Here is a 22,217-nt window from a genome sequence, read left to right as displayed (position 1 = left end):
TGTGTGAGATTCTGTCATAAACATATCAAGATAAAATTCTTCATATTGTTTTGCTTTACTGAGACTGTAGGCCAATTTGAAAATACTAAAGCTATTATAACCCATGCAAATATTAAAACAACAATGAATCAAGGACAATAATAAGAGATTTAGTAAAAGTTATTTGAGTTTCAAGAATCAGACAATCAAACCAATGTATTACTTTTTATCTTCTGCTCATTTGAGTTTAGCCTGGCCAATCAGAGGAGAGTTTCCTGCTGTTTTCTAGCAGGAGTCTTTATAATATCTGTCATACAGCAATTCAATTTAGTTGTTCAATTTTTTTTCTTTATGATTGCAAATGTCTTATTTTCCACTTTTACTTGTCTTGATATTTGCCTCCATTTTACATTTTGTTGGTTGTTACAATATCTGCAATGCTAGATTTTGCCTGAGCACACACACACGCACAAAATTGGCATTCTCCTGCTGTTACAAGGCATGGTGATAAAATGAAAGCATTAAAATATCAAGGCAATCATCAGGTCCTTTAGCTAGTGTCAGTCTTGGCAAGCTGGAGGGAAGGACAATTTGGCAAGAGTTTACATCTAGAGATAAGTAATAGAATTTTTATTTTGATACCTGGATCATCATTTTTCTGATAATTTTTTGGAATTAAATTTTAGAGCATATTGCTTCATTTGTGCCTGTGAATTCCAGGTATCAATTGCATATTGGGTAAATTACTCAGGATTATATCTCTAGGTGAAATGCCAGTAAGTAAACACCTGAAAACAGACAGATAAAAGACTTTTTCTCAATGTGTTGCATCAATAGAAAGATACCAACCCATTCCAAATAAAGGTAAAGGGTAAATCTGCCTCCACATATCAGAGGCAGAGTTCAAAAGAAGACCTGCTATTTCTTACTTAACTAAACAATGTAGCTGGTAAAAACAGGTATGTTTTTTATATGCAATAAGGAAGAAGGGTGTGTATTGCAAGTCTGCCTGCTTTGTTGCAGAAAAAATTGATGGACCGATTGATGTTCTCTGTAGCCTTGTTTATGATCCTTGGTCTTTGGATCATCATGTTTCCAACAACACTATGTCTGAGCTGCTGAGCCATCTCTGTGGAAAGCTAAAGCCCATTCTCTGTCCATTGGCCATTGCTCACCTCCAGAGTGTTACTAGCCGTATGTTGCCCCCACAACTGTGGTACCACTGACCCTCCTTACCATATTTCTGTGTTCAGGAATCTGGCCTACCCCTCATACCTCAGGACTCACTCCCTCGATACCAAGGAGCACATTATATAAAAATGGTCATCCTAAGGATATCACTCGTTGAAGGACGTGCAGTTTTTTGGAAAAGGGCTAAAGCAAAGACTGTCATGTGAGGAGCTGTCAGCTTGGCTTCATTTCTTTGGTTTTGTCTCAGGTCTGAACTGGCCACAATGTCCTGTCCTTCTGTGCTGAGCTCTGAGTGAGCAGAAAGCCCTGATAAATCCTTTGTTCCCATCTGTTCAACTTCAATCTGGCCACCCACAAACCTCTTTTCCCTTGTCAAACCTTAAGGCTTGTAACCCTGTGGAGGCTGTGCCTACATCACTGACACCATCATCTGGAGTTGCAGTTCAGTCAAACAAGTTCAAGGAACTTGATCAACAAGTGGATGCAATACAAAATTATGATGGTCTTTTCCTTTGGACCCAGTCCAACAGAATAATAAAATAGAATTGAATTATGGAATAATTTGGGTTAGAAGAGGCTTTAAACATCATCTAGTTACAACCCCCTTCCATGGGCAGGAACACCTTTCACTAGACCAGGGAGCTCAGGGTCCCATCCAATTTGGCCTCAAACACACTTCCGGGGATAAGGTATCCACAACTTCTCTGGGCAATCTATTCCTAAATTATGTGATTTAACTCAGACTGACTGGTTGCTTTGGGATGAACCCCTGTACCACAGGTCTTAGCAACAGTTGAGACTTCCTCATCACTCCAATTGTTTTTATGGATTTCAACATCAAACAACATCCTCCAGAAACTGTTTCCCCACCTTGGACATCATCTTCCTGCCAGCACTCCTACAGGTGCAACCAGGAGCCACAGTCTAAGCATTTTGTGTTATCTGCTCTTATTCACTACACAGTCACAGAATGGGTTGGGTTGGAAGAGACCACACTGGGTCATCTGGTGCAGCCTCCCTACTAAAGCAGGTTCATCCCAGAGCACACTGCACAGGAGTGTATCCAGATGGTTCTTGAACATCCCCAGGGAAGGAGACTCCACAGTCTCTCTGAACAATCCGTTCCAATGCTTGGTCACTCACACTGTAAAGGAGTTCTTCCTTGTATTCTGTTTCTGCCCATTGCCTCTTGGAACCACTGAGAAAGGCTTGGAAATATTATCTTGATACCCTTCAGATACCTGTAGACATTTATAAGGTCCCCTCTCAATCATCTCCTCTGCCCCTGAGAATGAGTTCACTTTTCATAACCTGTCCACACATGTTTGACTGAGGTCTCATTGCAGAAGTCAAAGCTGCAAGTGTAACTTGCCTCTCTGCTCCTCCCTGCCCCCTCAACAGCCTACATGAGTATCTTATTCTTTGCCCAGTTAATTCAGGAAATTAATGTGTTTTATATGCTGCTTTCCTCAAATCACTGAAAAGACTAGCTGAGCTCCTAGTCCCTCACTTAGACTATAATTTGTTATTTAAGGCTCTTTTGGACTCTTCTTTGCTATAGATAAGTCTGCATCTCTGATAGATAGACATCTTTTTGTGCTAACAGCTGGACCTCATGGCTGCTTTGCATGGAGCAGTGTTCTTTCAGAGACTATGACACCCCAGGCAGCTGAAGCTTCTCACCCATGTTGCAGCCAAGATCCACCTTAACTAGGAAACCAATTTACCTCTCATTCCAGTGGGTTGTTGTGGCTTTTTTTCCTCCAAGCTGCTACCTCTGTGGTTGAGGGGTGTTTTTAATGCCAATGTCAAGAGGAATCTTTCTTTTTGTACTCATAACACCTCCTTCTGTTACCAAGTCTGATATTTTAGTTCTCTCAATGCATTGCCCATTAAAAGGAACCCAGTGAGCTTCCATGCAGTTGCACTTCCAGGCAGCATGCACTGTCCCCTAGACTTTATGTGGAATAAGGGGAATTGCTGGGAAATATGTCTTTCCTGGACTGCTGTCACACTGATAGCCAGATATTTTAGCACACCTGTGCCTGGCGCTATACTGTGCAGTTGAAGCATGCCATTCACATTTACTAGAGGATTCCTGCACTAGCTGTTCTCATTAACATCTCCAAGACTTACACTCTTGTAAATATGAATGTATACTCATTGCTGGCTGGAGTTCCCTTCCATTCACCTACATGTGAATGTACGCTGAGCTACAGCTTGAAGATGGAAGGAGAAGTTACCAGCAACCCTCTTTCTCAAGAAGCAGAGTCCACATATGCACTCATTTCCCACCCTCCTCCCACCTTGTCCCTGGATCCCTTCAGAAACCAGGTGGGGTTGGGACAGTGCAGCTGAGGCACAGCTGCAAAGACCATCAGGCTCTTTCCAGAGATGCCTGTGACTGCTGCAAGGGTAAAACTTTTCTTATCTTTATCATCAGATATATTCTTTGAATTCACACATGGAGTGTGCATATGGAAATCCAGTTGATAATATTTTTTTTATTTAACAGTGAAAATAAAATTCAAAAAGAAAAGTCAGTTCTACTCTTTCTTTTTTTCCTGCCTCTGCCTTGATTCAGTATAATTTGCATACTGCAGCACTTGCTCTGTCTGTGTCAAAGACTTGGGGGCGGTGTGGTGTTGGGGAGTGCTATATAAAATCCCACAGAAAGTTGCAAACACAAGTCTCAGTCTTGAAGGAAACTACTGTGAATATATTTTGGTAAGTGTATTTCAGATAGGAATGCTCTAAAAAGTGCATAAATTGCCTCCTTGATACAGCATTTTCAGGACTGTGTTATTAAAAAAAGGTGAGATAGGGTATTCTGCTGTATCCCTCACATCATTTAATGGTTTTATATTTGTCAACATAGTTGTCAATAAAATTTCATTGCTCCATTTCTTTTTATCACATGCAAGCTTATGGGGCTACTTCAGACTTTTTTTTTATTGTGTAAATCAAGGACTTTAATGAGACTGGTTTATAATATTATAAGACAGGGTTACCCTGTGGATTCCTCATTCTAAGAACAGCCCTTCCAGACCAAGTTTACTTCCTGATCCCACCAAACTGAGTAATTGCTTCTGCTTGGATTTGAAATAGGGAATTACATAGCAGAAGTATTTGTGCAAAACTTTAATAAGATACAGCACCAAAACAATAATACCAGGCTGAATACCTATTGTATTTATTTGATTGTTCTAGGTGTTTCTTAGCAGTAAGAGATGAAATATATAATTAATTTCGAATGAGTGTGTGCAAAATTGTGCTGAGTTGTCAATGCTCACTCTGCAGATGTATCTTTTGTGTTGAATTAGGTGGAAACAGCAACTGATTCAGATACTGAAAGCAGAGGCCTACGGGAATACCACTCTGTTGGAATTCAAGTGGAAGATGAAAAACGGTAATTTAAGCATGTTCAAAAATCTGTTGTCTTTCATAACACAACATGCATTTGTAAACAGATTTAATAAATAACACCTGACAGGTGCTGCCACTAAATAATTCCCAAAGCCAAATTTCTTATATGCATGTTTATTATTTGGTAAAATTTGTGGAGATTATTTAGCAGTTGTTTCAAATTTATCTTATTGGAGGGAAGGAAATAAAAGTATTAAATTGAAATAGTAGCTTTATATAATTATTGTCAGAACAAATACTAAGAGTCACATATTGGAACAGTCTTCCTTCAATAGAACTCCTCACGTTGATCCAGGCTTTCCCAGTCCAAAAAAGGAGACAAAATTCTTAGGATGGTACCTTTATTTTAAACTAGAATCAGCTTTCTGATTTGTTCAGTTCTCTAATTTTGTAAAGCTACAGGCCCATGTACTGACCCACAGGTTAACCCTGGTAGGTACTCTTTGTCAGGTACTGGACCAGGACCATTATCTCATTTCACAGCAGCTGTCTGAGAGTATCTGGCTGCTAATTGCCTTTTGCCATCACGAACTGCAAATAATTTGAGACAATGGACTCCAATGTGAATAGATTTCACAAATAATCTTTGCTTCTCTATCTAACATTTTAACACAAAGCTTTTCCTAAATGTCATTATTCAGTGTCATATAACAGTGGATAATCAACTTTTAATGGGCACCCTATAAGACCAAAAAACCCCCAACCCCCAGTCTTAAATGTGCTGATATTATCTTTCTTTTATTACAGGATTCTCAAAAGTCCTAACTGAGCAGGTTTTCAGATCTTTTTACTTAAAATTCTGAACACTAGAAAATTTTATACATCTATACTTTACAGACTTCTATCAGGAAGTTCTAGTTCTGCTAGTTATTTACAGTTTATTTAGTAATGACGCATGTTGTTTTGTAGTATGAGAACAAATCAATATTTGCTTCCAGAGACTATTTAAATTATTTTCTTTTGTACCCTTTCTTAGATCAATGATTCCACTATGCATTTTATTTTTCCTCTCTGTTGCTACTCACCATCTAATTTTAGTGAGATATACACAAAGCAAAAATGTTTAACATAAAGTCCAACGAGAAGAACAGAATCCATTCCTTCTCACTGAAATATTATTCTGTGGCTCTGTACCATCACATACATTATTTATGTGTGTTAATGTCTTTTCTTTCTTCCCTCTTCACCAAGACATGGACGATTCAAGCGCTCGAACAGTGTAACAGCAGCTGTCCAGGCTGACCTGGAACTGGAGGGTTTTCCAGGACACATCACCATGGAGGATAAGGGACTTCAATTTGGCTCGTCATTCCAGCAGCACTCAGAGCCCAGCACACCCACCCAATACAGTGCAGTGAGAACTGTACGGACACAGGGACTGTTCAGTTACAGAGAAGATTACAGGACCCCAGTTGACACCTCAAACCTTCCACCACCAGAGCCCTGGCTGGAGCCAGCCATTGAGACAGTAGAGACTGGTCGAATGTCTCCTTGTCGACGGGACGGATCTTGGTTTATGAAGTTGCTACACACTGAAACTAAGAGAATGGAAGGGTGGTGCAAAGAAATGGAAAGAGAAGCAGAAGAAAATGATCTTTCGGAAGAAAGTAAGAACATTTCAGTATCTTTTCAGTATACAGACGATTACTAAAATATGAAATCTGTTAGGATAAAGCTGTGGTTTGCAGTTTGTCCTCACTCATCCTGTAGAAGCAAAGAACCATAATGCATAAGAACACTGTCCTGTGGCTGGCTGCACAAGATGGTGCTTCCCAGAGTAAGGTTTTGCGGAAGTAGTTAAAGAACCAACTCTAGAGTCCAGTGCAGAACCAAAGTATTGTCTGGTATTACATAGAGCTCAGATGGTGCACTAGCTCTATCCACAGCTCCAAATTTGACACATTCTTCCCATTCCAGTGCTTGACCCTTTGCCAGAGCACAGAGAGTGGTCTTACATGAACACTGTTTTGCCCTTCTCCTGAAACCTGGGATTTTGCCTCTTAGTGAGCAGCCATTTTAAAAATGTTTCCATTCATTTACAGGAACTTCAGCCTCTTGGAAAACCAGAAAGCATAGCAGGCAGGAACAACAGTTAAAGTACTTCTGCAGTTAGACAGGCGTATGCATTATTAGAAAATTCAGCTCCATTTTCTTATTACAATTTTGTCAAGAATCATTATTATTCTCTCATGTCCTGTGGACACCTTGAAAGGAGTGATGGGATAAAGTGAAAAATAATGTAGACTATTTTGGAACAAGATCCAAGACAGCGCTAATGATAGTAATATATCAAAGTGGTCCTAGGACTCAGTAGCCAGCTCCCTGTGATTCCCTTTGAGGTCAATTATCCTTGTTCTTCAGGCCCAGTTTTATAAATATTTCAATTCCTGACAATCTGAATTATTGTCTCAGCTGAGATTTTTTCAGACCACAAATGAATTCATATTAAGTTTTCTTACTAGCATCTTTCCCTGCATTCTTACAAATTTTACCATCACCTCTGAGTACTGTTTCCTGATCATCTTCTTTCCTCCTCAATGAGTTCTTGCTATGATGTACCCTCAGGTCTTGAGCCAGGCCAGCATGCTGACTAAAAGGCCAGTTTCTATTTCTTGCACTGACCTTTTCAAAGCAAAAAATGTCTATGTTTTTACGTCATCTTTTTTTATTTACAGTCATATTTCTCTGCTGTATTGTACACAAGTCTGCTAAGTAACAGCAGAGGATTTGGGGTGGGGTGGTGAGTTTTCCTTCCTTCAGCCTCTGGTGCTTTATAGACTGTGGGTTTTGTCCTTATTTTCATCATGGCAGAGCAGACCTCAGAATTTTCCCCTTCCATTGATACTAGACTTTAACACCCTTCTAGGGACTGTTAAATAACAACATATTTTCCTTTGATTAGCCTGTGGAAGATTTTCCAAACCTTTCATAATGGTTCTTCCTCAGTACTTCTTTTTTTCACGTGTCCTATTTTTCAATTCTTCAAGTCTTTGCAGTGCTGAATACTGACATTTCAGTGACATCATTAAGATTCCCAAAGCACCTGCTTCCCAGATCACCTGTTACTGATGTGGGAACATCAGTGTTCTCCATCTGAAGCACAAGTTCAAAGAGCAAGACTTTGATCTCCTTTGAAAGAGTATGATTATTTGGGGAGCAAAGGGGAGAAACACACAGGCCATTAGCCCCTCTCTTTCCTAGCAAGGAGTCTGCAGGCAAGAGCTGGACTTCTTCTGCCTTCTCTCTTTGTAAGCTCTTCCTTTTGCACAGTCCCAGTCAAATCTGCAGCCATATGAAATGAGCACTGGAAACACGCTTGCATCCCTACCCCTCCCTCACTGGGAGATGTGGAGAGGCAGTTAGAGCAGTTACTCTTTGGAATATGAAACTGGGTACTATATGAGGAAAACTTGGATGACCTGATTTGGCTGACTACTTGTTCTCAGATGCAGAACCATTCTCCTTCCCATCATGTGAACCTATACTCTTGCACTCCAGATATACTCTGGAAGAGTTTACTGCATGGTGAAATGGCAATCAAGAAGGTAGTTTTCTAAAAATTGTACATAGGACATGAAGACAATGTGGACTTCAGTAATTTTTATTAATATTAGGAGTTAGTGACACTAACTTGGAATATTTCAGTCAAAAAACAAAACATAGTACCAGGATTTTTTTCCCCTGTTTGCAGAGGGACTCAAATTTGGAAGAGAAAAAGAAAGAGCAATTCCCTGATAACAGAGTTGATGAAATACAACTGAAATCGTTGAAGTTTCTTTTTTAAACTAACAAAAATGGGTTAATTACTTGTTCTTGGGGGAACTTTTTACCCTCCCTAATAGGTTAAAGAAGTTATCAAATAGGTCTACATAGTGTTTGCAAGGCCAGAATTTGTGTTCAGCTGACTGTGTTTAAAGTTCCGATTTTTCATTGTATAAAATGCATTTCAAGAGATCTTCCTGAAATAATTTCCAAATTACATTATTTTTAAATAGTATCACTTCATCCAATAACATTTACATTAAGTAAAATGAAGTTTTCAAATAATTAATTTCAGCAGGGGAATGAGCTTCACAGCATTCTAAAAACTCTGTGTGAATAATTTTTTTCCTGTTGAGTTTTTAAAACATTTTGTACCCCCAGTCTAAGCTACAGAGGTTGTAAGGTGTGTATCCTCAAGAACTTAAGTTTAATAACATGAAATGTATCTTGACATATTTAAACATTTGCCAGTTCTTGAAGCAAATAAACAGAAATGGCTGAGCCAAAAGCAAATAAATATGGTTTTCCATCTTCCAGCAAGACTACTATTCCCAAAACACTTCACAGCAACGTTTGCACATTCAAACTGTCATTCTTAATTCTGAATCATTTCTTTTTGGCCTGGATATATTAATTGTACATGAAGACTGAATATAGTTTTGCATCTCATAGGAGAAGGCTATCTTTATGATACCACTTCTATTTTGTTTTAAACATGGGAACAGTTAAAATAGAACTGCATTTTAGAAAACATTTTCAGTTTTGGTGTTAACGCAGCAGCCCTGAGAACAGCAAAAGCTGTCTGATTGCTATATTGATTCTTTTCTTTCACTGAACCTTTTGTTCCATAATGTTGTTTTAAGAACTTCACTCATCAGGTCTTAGAAAAAGAGATAATCATTGCAACAAAAATAACCTCTCTCTCCTTATTTCAGAACTTTTTTTTTTTGTTTGGTCAGTTGCCGTGAGTTTTATTTTGGAGTCTCTGCAAAGTTCTTATATTGTTTGTGGAAGCAGTTGTTTGTGCTCTGTTTATTATTTTTATATATGTGTGAGTGTTCATTATATATAAAAATATAGATATGTGTCTGTAACATTTCCCAGGGTTAGATCTGGTCACTTGCAGTCACAGGGTGCCTCCAGGCAAAGATATGTGTTTCTCATGGGTGCTGACTGGAGTTTCAGTTTTACACCCTGAAAATTGTGTTTGGCTATTAGTGTGTAGGTGATGACAAAGAAAACAATTTCAAGTGTCACAAAGCTATTGAAGACCAAGAGGGTCAGGACTCTGCATCCCATGAGCACAGTGATGGGAGCAGGAAGAGCAGAGCAGGGAGAGGGAACTGCAGTCCCTGCCCGCAGCTTGCAGGCAGGGTTTGGCAGGGGAAAGAAGACAACCCTGGGTTTCTCAGTGCCATCTGCTATGTTAGGGAGAACTTTGTTAGGGAGAACAGCTCTACAGAGTTTACTCTCACATAAAAATCCTTAGATAGGTTCAAAAATTATCTATAGAATAAACTATGCCAGCAAAAATGTTGTTTTGCTGGTATTTTCTGCATTGTGGTTAGCAGCTCTGCTGGCATAGCAGTAAAATGATCTCTAGCAGGGAAAAAAAATAAAGATATTAGAGTGTGAGTTCAAAGTATTACCTCTGTCTCCCATTCCCCTTGATTCCATGGATACTGGACCATTCCTTGCTAATCCTCTAGCTGCTATTTCCACAGTACTGCAAAGGCTTTACTAATGGGACTGAATAGTAATAGAAAACACAGAGTAAAATCTCCCATAATTTTAGGTGAATAAAAATCAACAAAAAAACCTCACAGCCAATTGATTTTAGTATATTCATGAATTAATTATCCATAAAAGCTTTCTTAGGTGTTTGACCAAATATAAGTTATCCTTTAACCAAAGAGAAATTACTGACATAATTTTCTAATGCTTTTCACAAATCCATGCTTCAGGAGATATTAAAATTTCCATTTGGATTGTTGTGAATGACTAAAGAATGTCTTAACTGTACGGAAATAGTCTGTATAGTCCTACACTGTGACATCCAATAATTCCTCCCAGGATTTGTATTGTTCTGCTGAAATTTTCTCCTTTTTGAACTTAGCTTTGTTTTGTTCTCCTTCTTGAATTTAGCTTTTAATGGGACCCTTGTTTACCCATTGGTGAACAAGGATCCCGTTACTCTCCAGAGCACTGCCAGATGAGGGCTGTGCTGTCCTAAAATGCCATCTGAACATTATATATTTATTTTTGTGTCTAGACACTGTTGATAGTAAAATTATATTTCTAAAGATTACTAATTTAACTTTAGAGATTAGACAAATATCATGCCCTACTTTGAGTTAGGAAAGTGAACTACATGCCAGTTTCAATATTTTTCCAGGCATATTATTTCAGATTGTGGAGTAATTTATTTACAAGTATGGGGGGGGGAATGAAATGATCAAATTGAATGAAAATTTAAATTAAAATATGTCATTTAAATAGACAGTAATGAATGCCAGAAGCAGATTGATTGTTAGCAGTTTCTCACTGCTGGTGCACTGCTGGTGCAGCAGTGGCACAATTGAACAAAGCTTTTAACCTGTCAAGATCAGAGTTACAGCATCAGATCATAATCAATTTCATCAATACAGGCCTAACTTTTCCCTCTCTACTTTTGTGATATGAAATAATTTTTGATTACAAGGTTTTGTAGAATTTCTCAAGCAATTCTACACATACAGGGGAAAAGACACCATTGTGTTAATTGTGCAATTTACACAATCTCTAATTGGGGTGTAAATCCTGAGCCTACTCTCACTGAAGTCATGGTCAGAGTTTTGTATGTCTTCAGAGCTAAAGTCATACAGGACCATACAACAAAAATGGAGTGCTTCATATGCTCAGGGAGCAGAATTAAGGTTGTGTGACTCTTTCCTGACATTTGGGCAAAATTATCCTAATGCAAGGAGGTTTATGGATTATATGAATATTATGTCTATGTGTATTGGTAGATTTTATCATTATTTGTTTACAAGAAAAATCTTCTAGTCATCACCAAACATCTCAATCTCTTCTGTCTCTAACATTCATCATTTTTTCATGGAGATAATCAATCTGCACTCATCAGAATAATTCCCCAATGCATGAAATTAATAACAAGGCTTTGGATGTCTATTAATATTGTGCTAAAGATTATGAGTTGAAGTGTTTTAATACTTTAATTTAATTACAGCAAGGCAGAGTAGCATGAATATGAGAGATTCTAACCTCTATGTTTTATTACATCTGATTTACTTATTAAAATGGAAATAGAGTTAGATCTTTAGTAAATTCTAGGGCTGTAATTGTACATGTGTATTCAGCTCTGTGACTCAATGGCATATGCAACCATCACAGCCTTATATCCCTGACAAATGTGTATCCCACCAAAATGCTACATTGTCAGTGCCTAAATCTTGACCAGTCTGACTGGGCTTTAAATCACTAATGCTTGCTGACGTGATGCTTCATGATAATGAAGATAAAATTAATGTTTATTTAGTATGAGGGTTTGGGTAGCTGAGGTTCACTAGAAAATATCAGATATATATAGATTCTGTCAGGATCTATATTTCTGCAGAAGAGCTAAAACCAATGCCCCTTACTCAGGCTATGTATTTGAGCTATGAACTGTAAAATGCAGCAGAGGAAACTAAAGCTGAACTTTACTCACTAGAGACAACCATTACAACCATCAGCCCATGGAATCAACCTCACTCATTTTTGCCCAGTGAATCACTGAACATTGCATGGAATAGGTGATGTCAGGGACCTGCTACAGCATAATTCCTCATCCTGGAAAAGGAGGACCTCTGACCTCACACTGGGAGTTTGTATAATGTCCTAAGCTATAGATCACCAAGAGAAAAAAGGAGAATACCAGGCTGTTCATCACTAAAGTCATTGTCTTTATTAAGAATGTTGAAAACCAAATTAAAGCAATTTGCGTCAGATCAAATGAAACATTTATTTTTTATTTATGTTTTTGTATGTTTGTTCAGGCTTTAACACTCAACTATTCCCTCTTGTATGCCAATAACTCTGTAGAGGAAAGCGAGGGGTTTGATGATCAAAAAATCCGAAACCCATTAAAATGATTTATTTCATTTGGCCAACAGAAGAAAAACAATCCTCAGTGAATTACTCATGCAGCCCTGAACCACTTAACCCTTCTACAATGGATGTCACACAGGACTGATGAATTATGTATATTTCTGTTTAATTTAGTGTTGTGGCACAGCTCTACTGTTTGCCTAACAGAAAATGGAATAGAGTTTGAGACCCACAACTCTACATATTAGCACATGCCTTGAAAGTTACTGAGACTTTAACTAGAGCCCAAAATCTTTCACCTACTCTTAGGTGAGCAGATGTTTCACTGGTCAAAAGAAAGCAGAATTAAAATGTAAAATCTACTACCAAAATACTGTTTTCCACATGCCCTCCTCTACTTATTCTAAATAACAACACATTTAGTGCCACATTTTAGTGTTTTCTATATCAGGGGCTGCAGATCAGTTGTGCTGTATCAGCTTTATTCCACACTTATACTTAACATCCTGTTTAAATTATCAAACTCAGTTTCTCCAAATTGAAGTAAAATATATCAGAGTAATTCCCGTCTACATTTACCCCACCTCTCTATATCTTTAACATTATTTAAAGATTTGGAAATTCTCCTGCTAAAATAAATTTTTCACTGAGACCACAGTTTATAATGCTTTTTAAAATTATTTGTTTTTCATCGTGGAGATGGATGTGGAGGAAAGGAACTGTAGGAAAGGATATGTAGGAAGGTATACAAAAGCATGGTGCCACCTACCAAAGTGTGTTTTTTATCCCAGCAGGTGTGGGAGTCAGGATGAGTTAGTTTCTTGGAGATAATCCCCTTAGGTAGTCAATAGACAGACTGAGGCATCTCCAGGAGGAAATTCAGCTTATCTAAAAATAAGTGCCTAACACGGCTGAGCTGCTGAACGCTGATTATAATGTGTTCAAAATTTTTAATTTAGACAGATGACTCTTGGAAACAAAGCCAATGAGTTTGGTCATTTGGAAACAAAGTAAAATAAGTTTGGTCATTTTCCCCAGTGCATTCTGTATGGGCATGTGCACATTGACAGTGAGGAAACACCAACACATCCACGGGGGCTGATGCTGGCTCAGCAAAGTCCTGGAGCACCTGTTTGTGTCCCACTTTGTCTGAAGCTCCTGTGCTGAGGACTTTGTATATTTTCCTGGACAGACAACCTGTAATTCCTAGTGGGTGTACCAAAACATGTCTCAGAGATGTAATTCCTGTGAGGATCTAATTCTTATGTTATATTACAGTTGAATGTAGTAACTTTACCCTCGGAACTGATAAAGAGATCTCACCCAGGGATCATCCACACAAGTGTAGTGAGTGAAGTAATTTACAATTGCATAACCAAAAGGTATAGTCTAAGGTACATGTGCCTTCAGCTTCAGAAGGAACAGATATCCAACTGGTTCTTGAGGCAACACAATTTCAACAGCTCTCAATTTACATGAGCAAATGTAAATGGGAGAGATGTTAATACTGTGAAATTTAAGAGTGTTTTCAGAATCATATGGATTGATGGATGCCCACTTCAGAAAGCTGAATATAGCCCCTTAGTTTTTTCTACTTCCTTAAGCAAGTAAAGTCTAAGCTGTTTTGACTTATTTACATATCATTTATTATTCATTCATCATTGCCAAAAGATAAAGTGCCACTGATTTTTCCTATACCTCAGTCATTTTAAAATATGTTTTATGTGTATAATCACAAACAACAAAACCAAATATTTACTTCTATTTTAAAATAATCAGGAACTTTACCTGCATTTTTTTGAGCTGGATATTGTATTTGCTGACAAAAACCATTTACTGGTAGTAATCCATCTGTATGCTTAGTCCTAGGTAAGATCCGAAGTGCTGTTGGAAGTGCTCAGCTCCTCATGTCTCAGAAATTCCAGCAATTTTATTGGCTTTGTCAGCAAAATCTGGTAAGTCACTTTGCCTGGTTATTCTTGAAGAGTTTAAGTTTTTTCATCCATAATATTCCACAATATGTCACTTTAAATTTTAGTATTTAATATTTTTACTTCAAAAACAATTGTAGTGCACCTGAGAAGTAGCATTCTGAAATGTTGTTTTCATGTCCCACATTTATTTCCCCCTTTTTTTAAACTTAGCCCTTATGTATGATGTTGGTAGATTTTTTTAAGCATGTATATAAATTCAGTAATTTCAATCTGATTATGTTTTGCTTTTCTCTTTTTGCTGTCTTTATTAAACAAAATAAAATGAGAAGGGAACAAATACAAGTTTTCTGAAACATAATATTATGGCTTATTTTTGCAATACCCTAATATAGTAACTATATTTCATGTAAGGAAAGGGGAAATTTTCGCATTAAAATCCGTGGAAAATTGTAAAATAGAATATTGGAGAATACAGATCCATTTCTACCTACCTGAAAATAGGACTGATCATGGAAATGAGATATCTATAATGTTCATCAAATTAAGTTGGATAATTTGTGTTGCCAATTATATATGAGATGTCCTGGGGCTAAAGGAACAGATACGTTATATTACTTGTGAGGGTTACTGCTATTGTTCTGGAAGTTCATTAGAGACTAATTCAATTCTAAATGTTATCTTCATTAATATGACAGCAGTCATCAGTGATACAAATGCTGTGGCAAGATGATACTAACCAATAGAAGAACATAATTCTTCTAGCTGCGGCTGGTGGTAGAAAACCTTTCTTTGTCTCTCTCAAATAGCAAGTGTACCTTTTCCTTCTGACTGTCCTTAAACCTCAAATCTTGGAATTTTGTTGTGTTCATGACAGCAGATATAACCTATAATCTCCTTACATACTTTTCTTTGCTCATTGGGTTTTGTCACATAACTTCTAAGGCAGAATATCCATTCTGCAAAGACCTACTTGTACTTTCCATCCATGAAGTTAAACATCCAGAATACCTGCAATGAAATAATACTGAGAAAATAATAACAAAAATGTCATACCTTCTGATAGAAAATATTAAAATACGTGGTCCTCATTAGGAAAGAATCCACTTATCAAAAAGTCTGTTAAAACAAAAATTTTAAAATCTGTTACAGAATAACAGAGGAAATATACAAAGTCTGACAAGGAAGAATTGACCACATCTGTATGATCAAATATATGATGTGTGCTCCCTATCTAGTAATTTGTTTCATATCAAAAAAAGGGAACCTTCATCATTGTCTGAAACTTTCTCTCTGCAAATTTAAAAATGCCCTCCATCACCTGATTGATTAAGCTGTGCAAACTAAGATTTGGAGAGCCTAATCCCAACACCACTTCTTTTATCTTCAAGTGGGCCCAGCACTTGTGCTCAAGAGCATTACTGTAATAGCAAGTGCAGCTCCTTCTCAGCACAACACTCAGCTGTCTGGGAGAAAGGACAATTAATTGAATTAGTTTTTTCTACTTCCAATAGAAAGTGCAAGGAGAAATCTAAAACTTTGTAGGCAACACAACCAAAAAGATAGCAAGATTTTACTTCTCTTTTCCTCTTTTGGATAATAAACCTCTGAAGTCCATAACAGCATCTTTACCCCACTCTCAAGATTTAGGTTCTGAATATCCTTCACATTCATTAAATAAATAATGGGCTCTGCAGAAAGTAGCAACTGCAAAACTGACTGTAGGTCATTCATGCCTGGAAGCTTTTCTTCCTATACCTAATGATAAACTTTGTGGCTAGATAGTCACTTAGTGCATACCTACAGCAGGCTTTCCACGCTCCTAAAGCAGCATCTCAGTGCTCCAGGGGAATGCTGTCAACTTGTGCACTCCCTTTCTCTAAAACATCCAGCACGTACAGGGCTGCCACACAGCAGTTTCTCTGACGGTGTTTAGCATCTATAAGTTTAAGTGTAGGACACAAAAGAACAGCATTTAATTGTGCCAGTTCAAAATGTAACAAGGGTTTCAGAAGAACATACTTACTCAGACTGAAACCATGAAGGTCACCTATGGACTTTTCTAAAGGATCATGGGAACTTCAAATGGTACATTTGATTGTGCTCTGTGTTAGGAGCTCTTATCAAAGACTCTCACGTAGGGTAAATTCACAGAAATGTAAGCTTCAATGAAGTTTTCTATTTTATGACTCTGGCTGGCTATCTCCTAAACTTTTCCCACTAACTACTTGGGAAAATGTCATTACTGCTTTATAACTAGTCTCTTTTGCATTTAACATTGCTTTTTGTAACACCCTTTATTTTCTTTGAAGTGTCCTTCTCCATGCCCTCTAGTCAGCACAGATCCTGCTCAGCTTGTGTGACATGGTTGCAGGCTAAAACAGAGCAGCCTGAGCACCATCTAGGTGCTTGTTCCTTGCTTTAGGCCTCCTTCAAAAGGAGGAGCTGAATTCCAAGTAAGATGCAAATAAATAAGCAGTTTCTGAGAAGAAGCAGGTTTAAGCCAATCTTTTCAAAATTTAGTTGGCTGTAATAGTACTCATTTGTGGCAGCGTTTATTCATGAACTGTGGATGTGTAAGAAGCAGGAGGCAGCCCTCTTGTGTCCAGAGCACACACGGCACAGCCCTCTGCAAGAGTCGTGCTGGAGGCCATGGTCTTCACAAGCACTGTGAGCAGAGTGGGGCTCACAAAGGTGCAGCACAGCAATTAGCCTTGATTCAGAAGCCAATGCCCTTGCAATGAGTGGAATCATTTTCTGGCTGTTTAGAGGAAATTGGGGAGAGTGAGTGAGGAGACCAGGCAGGAGACAACAGATTGCAAGATAAGACAAACTGCTGTGGGATTCTCCTCATGAATTTCACACAGGGAGTCAGTTCCTAAAGCCTGAAATATTGACCTCTGTAGAGTAAGTAACCCCATTGACATAAATTTTGTAACAAATTGGGATCCACCCAATGAAGTAGTTTTCAGTAAACACTAATCTGGAGTTGTTATGTTTCCCAGACGTCTGTTATAATCTGTATGGCCTCTTAGATCCCTGAAGCTCCCTATAAAAAGGAAACTTTCTTCTAGTGAAGAAGGCTTGTAAGTTGTTTTTGGCTCAGATTCCAGTAGGAGTCTATGGGTGACACTACATGTTGTCATGCTCAGTTCCAGGCCCTAATCTCCCACGGTGGCATCTGTAAACCCAAGCTTGTACAGCAGTTCCTTAATATCTTTAGAAACGTGTGATTCAAGGGAGGAATTCAATAGCAAGGCTCACTTATCTCTCAGTTTCTAAACAGCTGTGGGGTTGTGTTTAAAGGTAAAATGCCTTTCACCACTAGATTTGAAGAAGGTGGGGAACAGAGCCTGCCATAACAGCAGTGGTGCTGACATAGCAAGCTAGTCTTTACCGGTTCTGGCCAGGAAGGGAGAGATTCAGAGTCTGTTTGGCATGCTTTTGATGCCCTCTCTCCCAGCTCCATTCTTTGGACCATCATAATGGCTTCCTCCTGTCCTGGAACGAAAAAGGCATTTCTTCATTACATTCACAGACATGTTTACCAATTAAGCCCTATTTCAATAAAGTGACAAAGCACTCTTCTTGAACTAGTACCAGTGCTCAGAGAGTATAGGGTTAAGAGCCTGCATACTACCTTATAATACAATCTTTATCCAACATTAGGTTAATTATCAAATATAGGGTCATCTTTCTAATTGTTACCACCAATGTTTGCTCTATTAAGTCTTAAGCACATAGAACCTCTTAATTGCAGTACCTGGCGGTAATGTCTTCCCAGTTTCTGAGTGTGATTCAACTCCCTGGAGAACAAAATCCAAGCAGCCCATCAAGATTTCATACTTCACATATACATTTGAAAATCCAAGACAATGTAAACATCAAATACAGCATAAGGTGATGTCTTTGTGGCATTGTTTTGTCTTAATCAGCTATCGTGAATATAATTTTTAACCAGAAAGACTTCAGGCTGGCTGGAATACAAACCACACTCCCTTTGCCTTTAATAATCAGCAGACAGAGGCTGTCAGCTTGTTCCTTTTTAGAAATGCAGGTCAGCACAGCATATGGTGCTAAGGAGCTTCCCATGCCGCAGATTCAGGAAGGCTCGCATGTGACATCCAACTCATTCATGTTTGGGTTGTGTAGGAGGCACAGCTTTCCAGTCACAGCTCCCAGCTGCAGAGCACGCAGAGCCTTAGCACTGAGCAGTGCTGCAGCAATGAAATCTGGCACCATGCCCTTCCTGCCTCAGTGCACGCCGCTGAAAGCCTCCTGGAGTATTCATGTTCCCTCCTTTGTGCTCTGCAGGACCCGAGTGCCATGCCAAGACCAACTTCCCAGGACCTTGCAGGTTTCTGGGACTTACTGCAGCTCTCAATTGAAGATGTCAGCATGAAGTTTGATGAACTGCACCAGTTGAAACTCAATGAATGGAAAATAATAGAATCACCTGAAAGGAAGGTAAGCAGACCATGGACAATACCATTTACTCCCCATTTGTAGTTCTGCAGTGTCCTTGTGTTTAATACAATAGTGAAACACAATAGGTTTCTAACCCTGGGAAGTATTTAATTGGCATGGCCCAATTTTTACATGGAAACTTTCATCAGATGTCAGGAGTCTTTTCTTTTTTAACAATGTTGAGCTGAATTATATAATAAATAAAATGGATTTTGCTAAGCTAGTTTACTCCATGACACTTTTTTCAAATTATTTGATTCACATTCTAAAGGCTAGAACAAAAATATGTTCTTATTAATTCAGATGAAGACAATAGCTCAAAAATTCACACAAGGTAAATTCAGCACGGTACTACATTTGGGGCAGCTCAAACTTGAACACTGCAGTGTTTAACCCTTCCTGCATGACACAAATGATAATAGAAACAGAATGAGAGAAAAACATGTGGCAGAACATAGCACAGGTCACACTAAAGCTCAGCTGACATACTTCTGGGGGACAAAGTGCTGCTGGTGAACTCACTGCACCTCTGCCCTGCAACTCCACCGCTTGGGAGATGCCCCACATGATGCTTACAAACCAAAGGTGACAAATTGCCCATAAAAGCAGTGTAATTCTGAAACTGCCTTTCCCCTCTCTCGAACTTCATCCCTTACCTTGATAATCCCGCTATCTTTGCTTATTATTGTATCAGTCAGATGAAAACAGCATTTGGTTTGAGTCAGTACTGTTGGCCTCAGGTGAATATTTGTTTGGTTTGGGAGGAATTAGGAGGCATTTTGACAACTTTTTCATTTCTTCATGCTCCTCTTGGATTTTAATTTTCAGCCAACGGGTTGGTGGATGGTGAGTTTGCAACTCTTGCTTACTAGTGGCAACTGGAAGTAAGAAATTATTATAGTGACAGTAGCAGTGATATTCCTAAGAGGGAAATAATTAAAAGTGGAAAAGAAAATAAGATGGGATGACAGGAATGGAGCTTTTATGAAAACAGGAGATAGAGAAAATAAAGACAGGCAGAACTAACTATAATGGGGAATAACATCTTAGGCTGTTGCACTGTTGCTGTTTAATGCAGAACTATGTTTTTAAGCGAACTTAGTTATTTAGTCTTGGCTATTGCATTTGGATAGTGGAGTCAGAATTAGTTTTAAAAAAACCAAAGAAACCCAACCAAACAAAACAAAAAAAAAAAAAGAGGAGTCTGTAAAGCATAAGTGTATCAGTTCAATTTTTGCATTATTTGAATCCTGCTGCGCATCAAATTAACTGTGTTCTCCATAAGGAACAGCCCATACTTTGGACTATTACCATTACTTGAAGGAATTATGTACCAAAAAGATCTATCATAATAACCATACCTATACAAATAAAGTTATGGAATCTTCATCTTCAGGGCTATACAATCCAATATTAAACATGAAATTAAAAAAAAAAAATTAAAAAACCAAAACCAAGCCAAACTCATTTAACTTCAAAGTTGCATCTAATTTCAAGTCCACTTTGAATGGAGATTGCATGAAATCACCTCCAGAGGTCTATCTCTTCTAACCTAAATTAGTGTACCATGCCTTGATTATAGGCCCTCATATGATATTTTACACTCTCTAAATGGTCAAAACAATTCTTGATTTAACACCTGCAGAGAAATTTAAAGCTCCTTTGGTAACAAAATCTACTGACTTCACTTTAAAATTTGATAATTCTTCAGAATAATTTTCTTTAAAAGGCTTGCAAGCAGAACAATTAGCCCTATGTTCTCTCTCTGGCTTGAATGTTTCCATAGAGCAATTCCTGGAGGAGACTAAACTAATAGACATGTATACACAGCTGCTATCTCATATCCAGCTGAGGCTAAACTCAGTATGATTAATTTAATAAAAAATCCTGTCCTGCTAATCTTAGAGAGTCTTTTCACTTGATCAGATCACACAGATGCGCTGAATTCCTATTGGAGAGACAGTGTGTGTTTCTGTTTATAATAAGTGTAATAATGTGTCAGCTTAAATCAAACAAATCCATATGAAAGTGAGGTGTGCAGATTGCATGTGCCAATACCTGCAAGGATGGTGGAAGGAAGTGCAGTCTTTTTTTCAGGCACAGGACTGCAGAATGCATAATGGTTGTCAAATAAGAGGGTTTTGTCAGTGTCCCTAGTGTGGATAGCTGTTCATGTAATCCATTAGTCAGCTGATGGGCAAGCAAAAATTGAGCATGCTTGATGTATGTAATCAGTATTTTGCATTTCATGTCTTTGATGTGCATGCTCTGCTGACAAGTACCTTTTACACACAGCTCACCCTTAGTTTTAATGCCCTGTTGCAGGAAGAAAGAAAGATTCCTCCTCCTGTACCAAAGAAGCCCCCAAAAGGAAAATTCCCTATCACAAGAGAAAAATCTCTGGACCTACCTGACAGACAACGGCAAGAAGCCAGGAGACGGCTGATGGCTGCCAAGCGAGCAGCCTCTTTCCGGCAGAATTCAGCCACAGAGCGTGCAGACAGCATTGAGATCTATATCCCAGAGGCTCAAACCCGGCTTTAAAGACAGAATGCTGCAGAGTTCCTTTTTTTAAACAAAATGCTTGTACAGTTTGTCACTTACCTGGTAATTTTTGTCTCATTCTCTCCACTAAATATGCCCTTGATGTTGTGTTCTTTGTGCCATAAGCACAGTGGAATGCTTTTGATTTCCTCAGAATTTGCTGAGCTCACCGCAAGAATGACTTCTTTTTGTATTTATTGTCTGACTTACAATCAGCTACAATGGATAGGGCTTGTCAAGACCTGACTTATCCGATATATTCTCAGAGGACAACAAGAAACACCTCTTGAGATGGAACCCAGCTTACTTTTTGTTATTTATATTTTTATAAAATGTGTGATAATTAGGGATAAGAATAACAAACTATAAATGGGTGCATCTCACCATTCACTAGAGGCATTAGCTAATCCAAGTAGAAGGTGCTACAAATGTAAAGAGCAGGAAAGAAAGAACCCATTTATCTCCTTGACCTTCAGTTTCTTTTCCTAGAACCCAGCTAACATATTTACCCATGCGCTCTGCCACTCTTCTCATCTTTGTTACTGCAAAATAACATTAGGCCTCTCATCTCATTCGAGTTTCTGGAGATGAACAGGGATATCCAGCCACTAAAACTCCAAAGTTCATCAGAAACCAAGAAGCATACAAGTCTGGTGATGGTGGGAATGTCCACTAAGAAACGTTTCCTGTTAGCAGTATAACGACACTCTGAAACATAAGCAAAATTGTAATGGAAGAGGACTTGAGTGATGGGTGAAAGGAAAACGGAAGCCTTAAAAAGTTAGATCTTCTGTAATAAGATGAGTAAAGAAAAAGTTATACTCGCTC

The 22,217-nt window shown here is 38.3% G+C and overlaps 1 protein-coding gene across 11 annotated transcripts in view; it reads left to right on the top strand.

Moving 5' to 3' along the window:
* The window catches only part of DLGAP2 (DLG associated protein 2), a 446,234-nt gene extending 424,649 nt beyond the window's left edge, over nucleotides 1-21,585 (top strand). For all 11 annotated transcript variants that reach the window (XM_039715619.1, XM_039715618.1, XM_039715624.1 and 8 more), the window contains 6 exons: nucleotides 4,494-4,579; nucleotides 5,788-6,203; nucleotides 14,311-14,402; nucleotides 18,693-18,845; nucleotides 19,674-19,691; nucleotides 21,171-21,585. In XM_039715619.1, the coding sequence (XP_039571553.1) occupies nucleotides 4,494-4,579; nucleotides 5,788-6,203; nucleotides 14,311-14,402; nucleotides 18,693-18,845; nucleotides 19,674-19,691; nucleotides 21,171-21,389 (984 nt within the window). In that variant the 3' untranslated portion in view covers nucleotides 21,390-21,585. The remainder of the gene's footprint in view (nucleotides 1-4,493; nucleotides 4,580-5,787; nucleotides 6,204-14,310; nucleotides 14,403-18,692; nucleotides 18,846-19,673; nucleotides 19,692-21,170) is intronic.
* The last annotated feature ends 632 nt before the right edge of the window (nucleotides 21,586-22,217 follow it).

This window comes from Passer montanus, unplaced genomic scaffold, assembly GCF_014805655.1.
Source record: "Passer montanus isolate IOZ18808 unplaced genomic scaffold, ASM1480565v1 scaffold34, whole genome shotgun sequence".
NCBI lineage: Eukaryota > Metazoa > Chordata > Aves > Passeriformes > Passeridae > Passer > Passer montanus.
This window is presented reverse-complemented; position numbering and strand designations above follow the sequence as displayed.